This window comes from Bombus impatiens, unplaced genomic scaffold (assembly GCF_000188095.3).
Source record: "Bombus impatiens unplaced genomic scaffold, BIMP_2.2 scf_0010, whole genome shotgun sequence".
NCBI lineage: Eukaryota > Metazoa > Arthropoda > Insecta > Hymenoptera > Apidae > Bombus > Bombus impatiens.
The window spans coordinates 84562-97031 of NT_176429.1; the positions used below are offsets into that span (position 1 = coordinate 84562).

A 12470-nucleotide genomic window follows, 5' to 3' on the forward strand; every position below is an offset into this window, starting at 1 on the left:
ACTTTATTTGTTTAACTTTGGATATATCGTGTTATTACATGTCATACGTTAACGGCTAAATTTAACGAGAAGTAAAGTTACAAGTGGCATTCAGACAAATAGGATCTTCAAATTTCCCGCCTATGTTCGACAAGCAAACATGGAAGATAACCATTAAAATCGATTAAATATCTTAATGTATTTCATTCAAATAGATTCTTATCGCTATTTCATAACTTCATATAAGTACTCTTCCATTTACTCAACTTTATTGTCTTTAAATGTCGGAAATTTCAAAACAGTCACTTACCATTTGATGAATAACCTTGATCGTAAATAATTTGAAGTCTGTACTTGACGTCATAAACTTGTGTTACACCCAAATTACGTATAAATGCAACGTACTTTTGTCCTCGAAATTATCGATAATTGGTATAAATAGAAAAATATTTTTAATATATTCGTTACCATAAAATTTTTTCGCGAAATGTTCGTTTTTACTTGATCGTTGACTAGACTTCGACCGCGATTTGACAAGCATTGATATCTCGTAGAATCGTAGAAATATATCACGTTACTTTTAGAGTTTAATGCAAGATGCAACCACAAATGCATCAAGGGAAGAACACTAGCAAAATTTATGGAACGATTGAAATATTTAACGTAAATTTAAAAGATATATTGGAAATTGGAATCGACGAAGACACCACCACAAGCTTCGATCGCGAACCGCGTTTGCAACGATAATCGTTCGAAGGCAGTTCAAATTGTTTCCAACGAAGTCAATTGCATATCATTAAAAAAAAAAAATCAACTTAATTATTAAAAAATTTAATATAGTATTGTATTAAATTATTTTTAATAATTATAAAGCTTGAATTACATCACAAAGATTAATAAAGAATCCAGTTAAAATTAGTCAGTGTAAATATTCTATCTGTGATATTATCGACTTGCGCAGATTTATCGACGGTTGATACAAACTGGTCATACACGAGAACTCAAATGAACGACGATAGATAAATATTACCACCGAATTATTTAATCCACCTGTGTTATCACAGGTATTATCCTCGTCATAGCCATACATATTGAAATATTACAACGAGTTTAACGTTTCAATTGGCTTCCTTCGATAATAAAACTTGTAGAATATCAATATCGATCGAATAATAAAGAAAGATTATAATATCTGTATCTTCTCGTTTTCCATACTAAAGAATATTATATTTAACGCTATGATTCACACATTTCCAAGGCTAATATCAGGATATTAAGGACCTTTTAGAACAATTCTCTAAAGCAAATGGCAACTAAAATTGTTCTCGCGTCTGAATCGGGCTAAAACAACGCTTTAGTGACCTAAAAGCGAAGGTCGTTTCTCATGCAGTTACGCTCGACGTAATTACCTCTTAGGAAACAACACTACGAGCAAAATATTATTACGAAAGGTAAGATTGACGTCTTTGTACGAGCAGCGGGTCTTAAACTGGTAGGTGAGAGAGTTTATAACATATCTAAGAAACATACGATACAAAGTTACATTGTTATTTCAATATAGATTTAATTAATTTTCTTATACAGACAATGCAATCGAAAATATCGGTAGACGTAGTCGACACATTCATTGAAAAAGAACGAAGGATTCGTTGCAAAATCACGTTGCATCGTTTAAAGATCATAGTACCACGCGTTCTTCATCTTTTTCTCTCCTTTCCAGCTCGTCCGCCTATTTCTTCTTTATTCTACTTCCAATTATCGCGTACCTAGTTAACCGAATGGTAATTCGCTCAAACGATCTCTAAATTAAATAGACTTTATTACACTAGGAGAGAAACGTAGAAAGGCACAGTAAGATTCTAATGTTTTGTCGTAAACTTTGGCATTTTACGTAAAGAGTCAATGAATGTTTTGCGTTCAGATTAGATAAAACCGCATGTGTAGTTTTACATTTCTAATCAGTCGCAATTATAATTTTCGTATAACGAAAGGGCCCAACAATATCTGATCGGATTTAAATGACGCGTACTCGTTAAAAATCAGTTCGTATCTGTCGACCACGGTTTGTGTCACGTGCAACGCTCGTTCTACTAATTTAGTTTTAAAATCGAATTTTTCTAGGTACGTATCGCACCAAACAGATTACTAACAGTCACTTTTTATCATCAATAGATTATGGATATGTGTGGAAATTCATATTTCTGAAGCATATTTTTCACTTACTAAATATTATAACGAATATATTCTATTCTGAATATTAACGTAGTTTTGTATATATTACGTCCATTTTATGCATTTTTGCACTTTTATGCATCTTTTAAATGCATAGAAATCTGCAATCCAGTCGTAAGTAAACAGTTTTAAATAATTTCTCAACAATATTTCCTAAGATTTATGCATGTTCGATCAATTTTCAATAATTATTTTTAAACGAAACAAAGAACTACGGCTATCACTGTAGTTTCAACTTTCTGCAATTACAAAAAGGTAATGGCGCAGTATACGACAAGAATATTATTCGTTCTCTTATCGGTGATAATTAACGAGACATCGTTTGCCAGAATTTGCAATTCATCCGGGGAAAATTGTAAGTATATTTCTTTTATAACTTCGAAACTGTTCTTTAAAGCTTAACTGTTCCGATCACTTAGGGCAATCCCGGATTGGTTTACTCGTTTCGCCGATAATTTCGAGATCAAAGATTCGAGAGATAGAGATTTACTGGAATAACGTTAATATCGAGCCCGGAGACAAAATCTCGCTATTCGAGGAAAGCTCTTCGGGAGATCAACGTGAAATTTACACCGTTGTTCCGAATAGTCTCAGTGGTGTCGAGAAAACCGGAGTACTAGCTGAATTCATACCTAGTTCGAACCTTTCTTTCGTGAAAAGGTGTACAAGTTAGTGGTCATAGAATTTTTTAATCAATCTAATCTCGCAAACGGATCGCCATTTAATCAGAAATTTCTATCATTCGTCTGTAATTGATTTCTCATATTTTTCTATAATTATAAATTAACCTGAATTATTTTGTACTTGGAAAAAGGTCTCGCTCTAATTCTGGCGGTATTTTTTTTCAGGGTACAGTGTAAGATGGTGGACAGATAAAGAAATAAAAGATACAAAGTGTCTGGGAACTCAGCCGACATGGATGAAAGAAAGGAAAGATATTCTGGGCCCTTTAAAAATGAAACAGATATTTCTGCCTGGAACTCACGATTCCGCGTCGTACAATGAGAACGACGACAGAGCAAGCATCGTTTCAGACTTTGCTGTGACTCAGGTATAAATGTAATACGGCAGATAGAGAATTGAAATTTGCAATATCTTCGACGTGATTGTCAGCAGAATAAAGTAACAAATTCGTAGGATTTAGATATCCTCGGGCAATTAATACACGGTGTACGATACTTAGACATTAGAGTGGGACGTTATCACGAGACCAACGAGATTTGGTGGACCAATCATGGACCATTTTATCGATCAGTCTCGTTAAAAACTGTCATAGACCAAGTGAAAAAGTTCCTCGACAATACCGAAGAAATCGTGATAATAGATATCCGTGAATTTCCTGTTGGTAATGCGTTTAATTTTAATCTATTTTTATAAACGATAATCTTATTTAGTCTAGTTGCATTTATTTATTTATTTCCATTATTTATTTATGTTCACGAATTTCCCATTTATAGTACTTTAAATCATCGATCCATCGTGACGAAGAATAATTTTATTTTTCATTCTAATCGCCTGTTTCTGGTAAATTCACAGGTTTCAATAACATATCAGATCACCACGCATTGGCCACGTATCTGGAAGATGAATTTCGGGATTATTATTTGCCCAATAATTATGGATGGGGTACCACGTTGAACGAGATCTGGTCTTCTGGAAAACGATTGATAATCGGTTATGAAAACATGAGAATCGTGAACAGTCACTCTAGCATGTGGCCTTATGTGTTACACCAGTGGGGAAACGTTCAAAGCACCGAGCAATTGTTCCGATATTTGGATAAAATTGAGACCAGTGATAGGTAAACTACTTAGAAAATAAAACTAAAATGCGATGGATCTATTTTACATATTACAAACGATATTGACAGAAAATTAACTTGGCAACAATTTGGTTGTAGGAATAGCGCAACAAGACCTCGATCGGCCATGGCAGAGATGACCGCGGATCTTACGTATATTCTTTTCAATGGATTGACAAGTCTACGAGATATGGCGCACAAAGTTAATTTAAATGTAACTAATTGGTATAGCACCGTTTGGCAATACTCGGCCAATATCGTAGCAGTGGATTTTTTAAGAAGCACAGATATTGTCGAAATTGCCATTGAGTCTAATGAAAATCGTCATTTACATTGTAGATATTAGCCATTCTTTGTATAAGTCTAATTCATCGTTAATCCTAGCTCGTACAATACGTTACTGTTTGGAAAGTACTATGCAGGATCATAGAAAATTTTTCTTTAATACGTTCGCTATCATAGCGGATTGGAGTACAAAATGTCCATCACCGATCGTATTTTATTTCCCGCATTTTTCTACAATATTTAATAATATTTTCCTTATAAATAATAACTCTGAGATTTATTTTTGTTTTAATCAGGCACGTCGGTTATACGAATTTCATTTATCTGGCAACTTGTAATTAAATGTAAATTAATTTTAAGCGTCGCACGTGTACGTGCTGGTAGCGAACATATTAAATTCATTCCAATTAAGCAATACTCATCCAGGATATAAACATATTTGTAAATGTTATCCGAGTAATAAAATATACTTTCGAATAAGGTTTTCAGATAGAATATTTTCTAATAGAAATCGTATTTTTCGAGTTATATAATGTGAAAAATGGTGGTGTGTGCAGGCGTGTGCGTATGTGTGTTTAACAGCATCGCTTTAGAAACTTTCTGCACAAGCATTTGTGCACCGTTTTCTGCATGACAATGAGACTTCCGCCGGAAGAACGAATAATACTTTGAACGTAATAAAATCTGTGTCGCATTGCATGTTACGAAATAGGATCTGCCAAACAAGACAGTCTGAAATATGTTTCAAACGGTGCCGGTTGATCAAAGAAAAGATGTTCCTTTCGTCAGTTTTTATTGTTCTTCTTTATTCTATCTGTACATCAAGTGTCACCGATCAGACACAACACGTTTTCAGCGAAACGTATTCGATTAATTTGATTAATTGTCCGAACGATAAAAAGTGTACATTTGTCGAGCATTGTCCCGCTATTCTGAATTTAATGAATCACAATCTACTGCCGATTCATAGGTAAATCGGTGTAATGCTGCTTTATAAGAAATTGCAATATAAACGTATCGATAAGAGACATGATTTAAGCTTTTATTTGAAAAATTAACGTAGATTTCGACAAGCGATTTGTGGTTACGAGAACATAAAACCAAAAGTGTGCTGCGACGTGGATAGCAATATGGTGAACTCATTTTTTACCCAAAAGGATGGTACATCTTTTACGAGATCGAATCTAATTCCAGAATGTGGCAGGAGCTTCGTTCATGGTGATGTTAACTCTATAGGAATGTACCCTTTTGTTGCAAGAATTGGATTTAAAAGTAAGCCAGAAATGAGATATTTATTTATACAAACGGTACATTTATTAATTAATAATAGGTAATTGATGTTTCACAATTTTGTCATAGGTAACACAGGGCAAATAAAGTATCCTTGTAACGGTGTAATTTTGAATCAGCGCACGATATTAACTACTGCCAGTTGCGCACTTGCAAAGTCTAGTATTTATCAATTGTGAGTACTCTCATCTTTTAAGGTAAAACTTCGAACAGATTTTTCGATGTTTTAATAGGGATTCTGTGCTTGTTGGTGAGTTTAATACTGATACTGATCCTGATTGCAATACACAGAAAATTAATATATCGTACGTGATAAAACATCCCAACTATCGATCTGATACTTTTGCGAATAATATAGCGATGTTACGTTTAAAAGAATCAATACAATATACTGGTAATTATTAAAAGATTCTTCGATTTTTTATATGAAAAATATATCGATCAATGTGAGTAAGATTTTTACCTTTGTTTCAATACTAAATAATTAGTAACGGCACAGCCTGTGTGTCTTTTACCAAGAGATGGATATGTAAATGTAGGAATGAATCCTATTCTTGTCGGATGGGGTAAGCTGGCAAGCCAGAAAGGTAACAAGATTACGTACAACTCAATGAAACAGAGTGTATTTGTAAGGAAGTTAAAAATATTGAAATTTTATCGAAGTGAACACTTGTAAGCAACAATTGCTGAAAATGAGAATTGTATCAACTGAAGAATGCATGAATTATTACAACCAAGGATCAACAGTCGAATTGTGCACGATAGGGGATGAAGAGCCATGTTCAGGATACAACGGAAGTCCCCTTTTATTTAAATACGACGATACATATTTCTTGGTAAAACTTTATATATTTAACGTTTCATGAAATTTTACATTTGATTATTTACAATGAAATACATTTATAAAACTACAGTTATATATATATCATTTTTAGTTAGGCATTTTATCGTACGGTTCCGACTGCAGCATGACCAACAACTTCCCCTCAGTCTTCGTGAATATACAGAAATACACAAGATGGATTCTAGAAAATTGTTGATTGTACATTAAGAGGTTAGTAGCTTATTTAATATTGTATATTTTAATAAAACACGTATTACCGCTTTCTTACATATAATTTCTTTGGACAAAATTCTGTTATTTATGCTTGAAAATGTTTAAATATTTTCCACGGGTCATCTCCTTCGCCTCTTCCAATCCCAATTGATACGCCATATCGTGTAACTTTTTCACTTCAGATATTAAACCACCCATTGATAAATTTCCGAGTTCTAAAATAAAAATCATCATATTTTCAGCATAATAAAAGATATTCCGTATGAAATTGTGTTTCTGGATGTAAACTTACGATGTAATTGATTTATATCATCAGGTGTGAGACCAGCAGCCCAAGATGACGGTTCTGTTTGAGGTGAATTTTGCGCTACGAATTCATTTACACCTGGAACTTCATTAATTGTTAATATATATATGATATATCGTAATTCTTGTCCAGAGTAGGCTATAGAATTGTATAGAATATACTTACTTTGCTCAGGCCATAGGTCAGGCGATGCTCTATCTAGTTTCTCTAAACTCATAAGGCTTTCTTCTACACAAATTAGATCTATAAATGAAAAATATGTGAATGTCTAAGAAATTTATTGTTACTTTATTTAAGGGTATGTTAAATATATATATACCTGATTGGTCCGTTGGATCTTCTGTAGTCATTATGTTCATTGGATTCGTGTTACCTAACCTTCGTTCAAATTTAATATCCGAAATGAAAGTGAAAAAGCAAATATTTACAAAGACGTAGGAATGTACTTAATACAAAAAATATGAAAATTAGACAGTTTTCGTTACAATTATTATGAAATAAATACAACATGTACAATATATTATACAATATTTACACGTTATGTAGTTTGAAGAATTGGACCCTGTTTTGCCGCTTCTAATAGTGGCTCCACCGATTGCGTTTCTTGTTGCGCTTTCCTTAATTTTCTGCGTTCTTGACGTTCAATATCACGTTCTACACCTAGTCGAAGCTGTCTTCTGTAAAAGTTATGGAAATATACATTATAAAATATTATTTCAAAGGCTAACGTGCCGCGAAATACAACTTTATCGTGTAACATGGATCGAACGCTCTAATCAAATTAATTTACATTTATGGTACATGGATTAAATATATTTAAGTTGTACTTTTAATTCAGAAAAAAAATAATTAGTTGAAACTCTTTATAACATAAAGATTGAACAGAATGATCGACGTTATTAACTTTAAATAGTTCGGTAACTTTTTATTTGAACTATGGTTTGAAATATTGACTTAAAAAAGACATTTGAAGAAACATATTTTTGCTCTATCTATCGTCACAACACATGTAAAAAGGAAATAAAAATATTTGTATTTTGTATTGTATAGTATATTTGCTGTCAATGTTTAACGATGAGTCCATGTTACACGATGGTAATTTTGTACATAGAATACGTTGCTTACGCATAACCTAACAATATAAGAATACTTTGAATTACCTCTCAGCTTCTTGTTGATAATGTACATAGCCTACCATCCATGCTGTCGTTGCACAACATAATACAAAAGTAGTTTTCGCAGCAAGTGACATAATATCCTTCTCGCTATTTTTTTTTAATATACCTGTGCACTTTTACATCTATAAGCGATTATATCGAAAGTATATTTTTGTTCACATGCGAGAATGCGATATATCGAATGTACGTAACGAATTATCTATTTCGATTCTCGAAAGTACGAACGGTAGTTTCGTGAAAAGTGCATAGTGCAAATTCTCTGTGAAAAATTGTGATAGTCAAGAATAACTTCGAAGCCGGATGCTGTAAAATGTAAGTAAGACGTTCTTTCGATATATTTTTTATTATTTTGTTATAATATTTGTTTTATAAGTTGTTATCGTTACATAAATGATGAAATAGGTTTCGTTGTTCTGAAATTGTATAATTTCGCCATTTTAACGTATCGAAGTAAATTTCAAACATACGAAAAATTAAAACTTCCCTTTCAATTAATATCAATTGAAAGTAGAACGATTGTTATGTTTTTTTAATGAAATGTATAAAAAGATAATTTAATTTAAGGATTTATTATCGACAGGAAAGTCGATTGCTAGACAGGTACCTAATCTTGCCGCGAGAGATCACATCCAGTACGTCGTACGTTTCGAAACGATAAAATATTTATGTTTATGTATAAAACTTATTGTTACAATAATTAATGATACGAAAGAAAGATGCAACGAAAACGGTTATATTAACAACAAGTGTTATAGACAATTCTTATCGATCGGTGACTTAATATTTATAAATTTCTATTCAAATTCCATCAAATCACCTAATTATACTTCTTCATACACAATCCTTTTTTAACAAGAAAGTTATTTCAGACACTTACAACTATAATATCCATAATAGCATTTCAAAATGTTTCACATATACATAATATACAAAAAATTCTCTATGATATGTATTTAAATACTATCAGAAATCGCTGTATTTCAAATGCTATAAATTATAAGACCCAAAATCATATCTGCTGTTTAGTTCAGATACTCGAATCTATCCAGAAAAAGTTATCAATACTATAAATTTCCATCAGAAATGGTTCAAGATCTGTACCAGAGTACATATATTCCATCTTTCTTGGTACATACTCTTGTTACTTGAGAAGGGACGATAATCCTCTCGTGACCACGCAACCATATGAAACGTAATTGGGACCGGAAGGAATCTGATGATGCGGAAGGGTGGAGACGACGACGTAACCGAGATATAGGGTCCGTTCTTATCTACAGAATACAGGCCACGTTTCTCTACCTCTCGGCATTCCACATCTCGTAAGTTATATCACGAGTTCGGAAACACCGTAGGACACTGTATGATGAATCGACCTCGTTGCCCTTTTGTCCGCCCTTCAGATAAATTCCTTATGTCCCTTACACTTTGCTATTTGCATATTCGAAAATTGAATTATGCATCATTCTTGACGACGCAATTCTTTCAGAGTATTGATCATTGGTTATTGCTGCAGCATCGCACTTCTTCCATTCTTTTAGATCTGACGTACTTCTCTATGGTTTTAAAGAATAACTTATATAAAAATAATTTGCAGAATAGAAATCCTAAATGCTGTTATAGGTGTTTTAGGTTAACGTTGAATTAGGGTTGAAGCTAGTGTTGTTGTACGTTGTTGTTAGTGTGTTTAGGACTCTCAGCCCCTTACACATAAAACGCAAAGCTCAAAATATTCGCTTAATTTCGATTCCAACTTCATTATCAACTCCTATGCTCGAATACCAGCAAACTGAAATTTATAACCTTTACAAAAATGCCGAATCACGGAACGAATATCAATTATTGAATATCGTATTGCATCACACGTAGAAATGTTATCAATGTTACCTCCCTCTCCCTCTCTCTCTCTCTCTTTCTCGTGTCCAAATTTTAAATATCAAAGAAGATTTGAAAAAGAAGAGGTCGCCTAGGTGCAGCTAGCGTTCGTAGACTTCCTAAGAAGTTCTTCACCTTAGGAAGGGACGCGTGAGAGAACGGTTTAGGATATAATTATCGAATTCCGTTGGATGGCTGCTGGACACAGGGGCCCCGTGTATCCTTAGTGTGAACTTTACTGAACTTATATAATGCATGCGTAAGGAGAATGGACCACCCATGTAGAGAGGTCTCTCTCGACGCGGCCTCGAGTACCCTTAGGAGTCGCGCGCGGACCAAGTACTCCATCGGAACGAGTAGTCGCTTGGACAGCATACCGGGTAGAATATGACACCAGGTATGAGAACCAGCTTTTTCTAGCAGTCGAATAATATGCATCGTGCATGCTCGATGGATCCAGTGACGATTCGGTTTCCGAATGCCGGGTTACGAGTCTTTTTTGCTTTGGAATACCTAAACATACAGTTGAATATAATGAATTTGATGAATGATGATTTTGACTGATCGAGATTCGCAGAAAATTGCACTTTTCTTTAGTCTTCTTATCTGTCTTGATCGAAGGCTCGTTTTACGTAACATTGGAATTTATTGCAATTTAAATTCATTTGCAAGGAAATGGCAATTGAAGTTTTCTTATCAATATATTTGAAGTTTTCGTTCTTTAGATTCCAAACTATCGAATTAGTCAAGTGCAGTGAATTTGACGATGATTCTGGCCGCTTGGAATTTCTGGTAATTCTGCAATTTCCAAGTAGCAGTGTCCGAAGCTTTTCTTCTTTAGACTTCCTTTCGAAATCGATCAAATTAGTCCGTTGGTTTATATTTCTGGATACTCGAGAGATTTACATAGCGAAATGGAAGTTTTAGTTTCAATTGAAAAGGATGAAGATTATCGTGAATTCATCTTACGCTACAAAGAGTTATGAAATTTCAAAAATAACATATAAGCGATGTTAATGTTCGTTATTGGATAAGATTTGCAAAAGTTGAGACCAAAGTCTACAAAGTAGAAATTTTGTTGTAAGAATTCTTGCAATAAATACTGACAAGAATCAACAGGCATTTCAAGCGTCGACCTAAACAAGATAATCGAAGCGGCTAGGAACGAAGCAACTGGAACCTTGGTATTTTTATATTTAAATCGAATGAAAGAATTCTCAGCTAAAAAGAGTTCATTTGGTAGTTGGGCGTTTATTTTATACGCCCGGGACACATAGTATATCAGATAAATCTGTAGAAAGCGCAGCGGAATGACGAGTCGTGATGCTGTTCCTTCGTGAAGAGCAGTAGAGGCCGAAGATTTCAGGTCAGTCCGTCTCGAGAGCATAATGCATCACAGTACGGGAAAGAGTTGTGTAAACGAACTTTCATGAACTTCCGAAAGTAGTCGCTTTTTTTCTCCTCCCTCCTTTCACCCCCTCCTGCTATACTCCTTTTGCTGTTGATGTTTTCGCTAAGCATTTCTGCACTCTTACCACGGTAGGCTTTGTCTGAAACATATTTTCAAAATTCTTCTCGTTCTTTAAGTCCGCCTGTTATCCCTCATTCGCCAATTTTAATTCTTCGATGACTTATGGTCAAGCTTCGTTGAAATTAGCGTCGAATTCTGTGATTCTATCCTTCGTAGTATCACTAGATACAAATTTCTATTAGGTCACCCGTTTCTTTCGTTTTATAAGGAAATAATGGATGCACTATATTTTTCGTTTTATATTATTTTATCGAATCACGTACGATCCATTTTGTTCTATCGAAACAAAGATCACAACGTTCGACAGATTAGGTTTCAAAAGACGAGTCTGTAAAAGAAAGACACTTCTCGGACAACCTAATACAATCTTAAAATTTTGTTTTTCGTCAACAAATTACGAGTATCTATCTGTATGAAAATATTTTTCTGTCGCCAATTATATAACTTTGTAATTATTTTCTGCTACTGGCGTCCGGATATTCTCGCCAGTGTTAGAATCTTGGTAGTGAGAATAATAAAGAACAACGATGCTGTTGAAAGTCACGTCGTTATTACGCGGCATGCAGATTCGAGAGTGTGTCGATAATAAAAATAGGACTGGAAATTCTTCAAATTTTGTTTTTCGTCAACAGATTGGAAGGATCTATCTGTATGAAAATATTTTTCTCTCGCCAATTATATATAATTTTGTAATTATTTTCTGCTGCTGGCGTCCGGATAGTCTCATCAGTGTTGGAATCTTGATAGTGAGAATAATAAAGAACAACGATGCTGTTGAAAGTCACGTCGTTATTACGCGGCATGCAGATTCGAGCGTGTGTCGATAAATAAAAATAGGACTGAAAATTCTTTAAACTGAGGCTGTGTGTGGTCCGCAAGAGGTGTTAATCGAGAGACTCGCTACTGTCTTGCTTCTAACCGGCCCTTCAATTAGTATA

At 34.1% G+C, this 12470-nt stretch overlaps 4 protein-coding genes and 1 long non-coding RNA gene across 15 annotated transcripts in view; 2 read left to right on the forward strand and 3 right to left on the reverse strand.

Annotated features, from left to right (window-relative positions):
• Window positions 1-709, reverse strand: part of LOC117152218 — a 77971-nt gene extending 77262 nt beyond the window's left edge. Inside the window, exon 1 of the long non-coding RNA XR_004462540.1 lies at window positions 290-709. This is a non-coding gene — a long non-coding RNA (uncharacterized LOC117152218). The remainder of the gene's footprint in view (window positions 1-289) is intronic.
• Window positions 710-1480: 771 nt separating this feature from the next.
• Window positions 1481-4785, forward strand: LOC100744916 (PI-PLC X domain-containing protein 1-like). Of its 6 annotated transcripts, XM_033321958.1 has the most exons (8): window positions 1485-2021; window positions 2101-2324; window positions 2423-2566; window positions 2631-2879; window positions 3060-3262; window positions 3349-3556; window positions 3748-4012; window positions 4112-4785. In XM_033321958.1, exons 3-8 carry the CDS (start codon window positions 2470-2472, stop codon window positions 4356-4358), a joined length of 1269 nt encoding a protein of 422 aa, XP_033177849.1. In that variant the 5' UTR covers window positions 1485-2021; window positions 2101-2324; window positions 2423-2469; the 3' UTR covers window positions 4359-4785. The 6 variants fall into 6 exon arrangements, with proteins under 6 accessions (XP_033177883.1, XP_033177915.1, XP_033177849.1 ...); XM_033321992.1 differs by having other exon boundaries at window positions 1481-2325; window positions 2421-2566; window positions 3748-4041; window positions 4112-4237; XM_024368980.2 differs by having other exon boundaries at window positions 1485-2325; window positions 2467-2566.
• A 173-nt stretch (window positions 4786-4958) lies between these two features.
• LOC100740482 (venom protease-like) lies at window positions 4959-7342 on the forward strand. The gene is made up of 7 exons (XM_033322100.1): window positions 4959-5267; window positions 5361-5569; window positions 5657-5762; window positions 5821-5981; window positions 6076-6174; window positions 6251-6423; window positions 6523-7342. The coding sequence occupies exons 1-7, from the start codon at window positions 4996-4998 to the stop codon at window positions 6625-6627; spliced, it is 1125 nt and encodes a 374-aa protein (XP_033177991.1). The 5' UTR covers window positions 4959-4995; the 3' UTR covers window positions 6628-7342.
• LOC100740602 (protein lin-52 homolog) lies at window positions 6509-7390 on the reverse strand. 4 transcript variants are annotated; one of them, XM_033322584.1, is made up of 5 exons: window positions 7271-7390; window positions 7117-7194; window positions 6937-7035; window positions 6689-6859; window positions 6509-6612 (listed from the first exon to the last, which is right to left on the reverse strand). In XM_033322584.1, exons 1-4 carry the CDS (start codon window positions 7308-7310, stop codon window positions 6726-6728), a joined length of 351 nt encoding a protein of 116 aa, XP_033178475.1. In that variant the 5' UTR covers window positions 7311-7390; the 3' UTR covers window positions 6509-6612; window positions 6689-6725. The 4 variants fall into 4 exon arrangements, with proteins under 4 accessions (XP_033178475.1, XP_033178492.1, XP_033178455.1 ...); XM_033322601.1 differs by having other exon boundaries at window positions 6937-7029; window positions 7271-7342; XM_033322564.1 differs by having other exon boundaries at window positions 6700-6859; window positions 6937-7194; window positions 7271-7342.
• On the reverse strand, window positions 7271-8311 carry LOC117152151 (protein PET117, mitochondrial). Of its 3 annotated transcripts, none has more exons than XM_033322953.1 (3): window positions 8112-8311; window positions 7487-7628; window positions 7271-7324 (listed from the first exon to the last, which is right to left on the reverse strand). In XM_033322953.1, the coding sequence occupies exons 1-2, from the start codon at window positions 8201-8203 to the stop codon at window positions 7490-7492; spliced, it is 231 nt and encodes a 76-aa protein (XP_033178844.1). In that variant the 5' UTR covers window positions 8204-8311; the 3' UTR covers window positions 7271-7324; window positions 7487-7489. The 3 variants fall into 3 exon arrangements, with proteins under 3 accessions (XP_033178844.1, XP_033178874.1, XP_033178824.1); XM_033322983.1 differs by having other exon boundaries at window positions 7271-7348; XM_033322933.1 differs by having other exon boundaries at window positions 7271-7396.
• Window positions 8312-12470: the final 4159 nt, after the last annotated feature.

Bases quoted from the DNA above. Each gene is read 5' to 3' on its own strand.
- LOC100744916 (XM_024368980.2), top strand. From the start codon at position 2,470: ATGGCGCAGTATACGACAAGAATATTATTCGTTCTCTTATCGGTGATA. The intron at 3,263-3,348 runs GTATAAATGTAA...ACAAATTCGTAG, and splicing joins CAGACTTTGCTGTGACTCAG to GATTTAGATATCCTCGGGCA. The intron at 4,013-4,111 runs GTAAACTACTTA...ATTTGGTTGTAG, and splicing joins AAAATTGAGACCAGTGATAG to GAATAGCGCAACAAGACCTC.
- LOC100740482 (XM_033322100.1), top strand. From the start codon at position 4,996: ATGTTACGAAATAGGATCTGCCAAACAAGACAGTCTGAAATATGTTTC. The intron at 5,268-5,360 runs GTAAATCGGTGT...AAATTAACGTAG, and splicing joins AATCTACTGCCGATTCATAG to ATTTCGACAAGCGATTTGTG. The intron at 5,982-6,075 runs GTAATTATTAAA...CTAAATAATTAG, and splicing joins AGAATCAATACAATATACTG to TAACGGCACAGCCTGTGTGT.
- LOC100740602 (XM_033322564.1), bottom strand. From the start codon at position 7,310: ATGAACATAATGACTACAGAAGATCCAACGGACCAATCAG. The intron at 7,195-7,270 runs GTATATATATAT...TTTCATTTATAG, and splicing joins AGATCCAACGGACCAATCAG to ATCTAATTTGTGTAGAAGAA. The intron at 6,860-6,936 runs GTAAGTTTACAT...TTTTTATTTTAG, and splicing joins TGATATAAATCAATTACATC to AACTCGGAAATTTATCAATG.
- LOC117152151 (XM_033322953.1), bottom strand. From the start codon at position 8,203: ATGTCACTTGCTGCGAAAACTACTTTTGTATTATGTTGTGCAACGACA. The intron at 7,629-8,111 runs GTAATTCAAAGT...TAACTTTTACAG, and splicing joins TATCAACAAGAAGCTGAGAG to AAGACAGCTTCGACTAGGTG.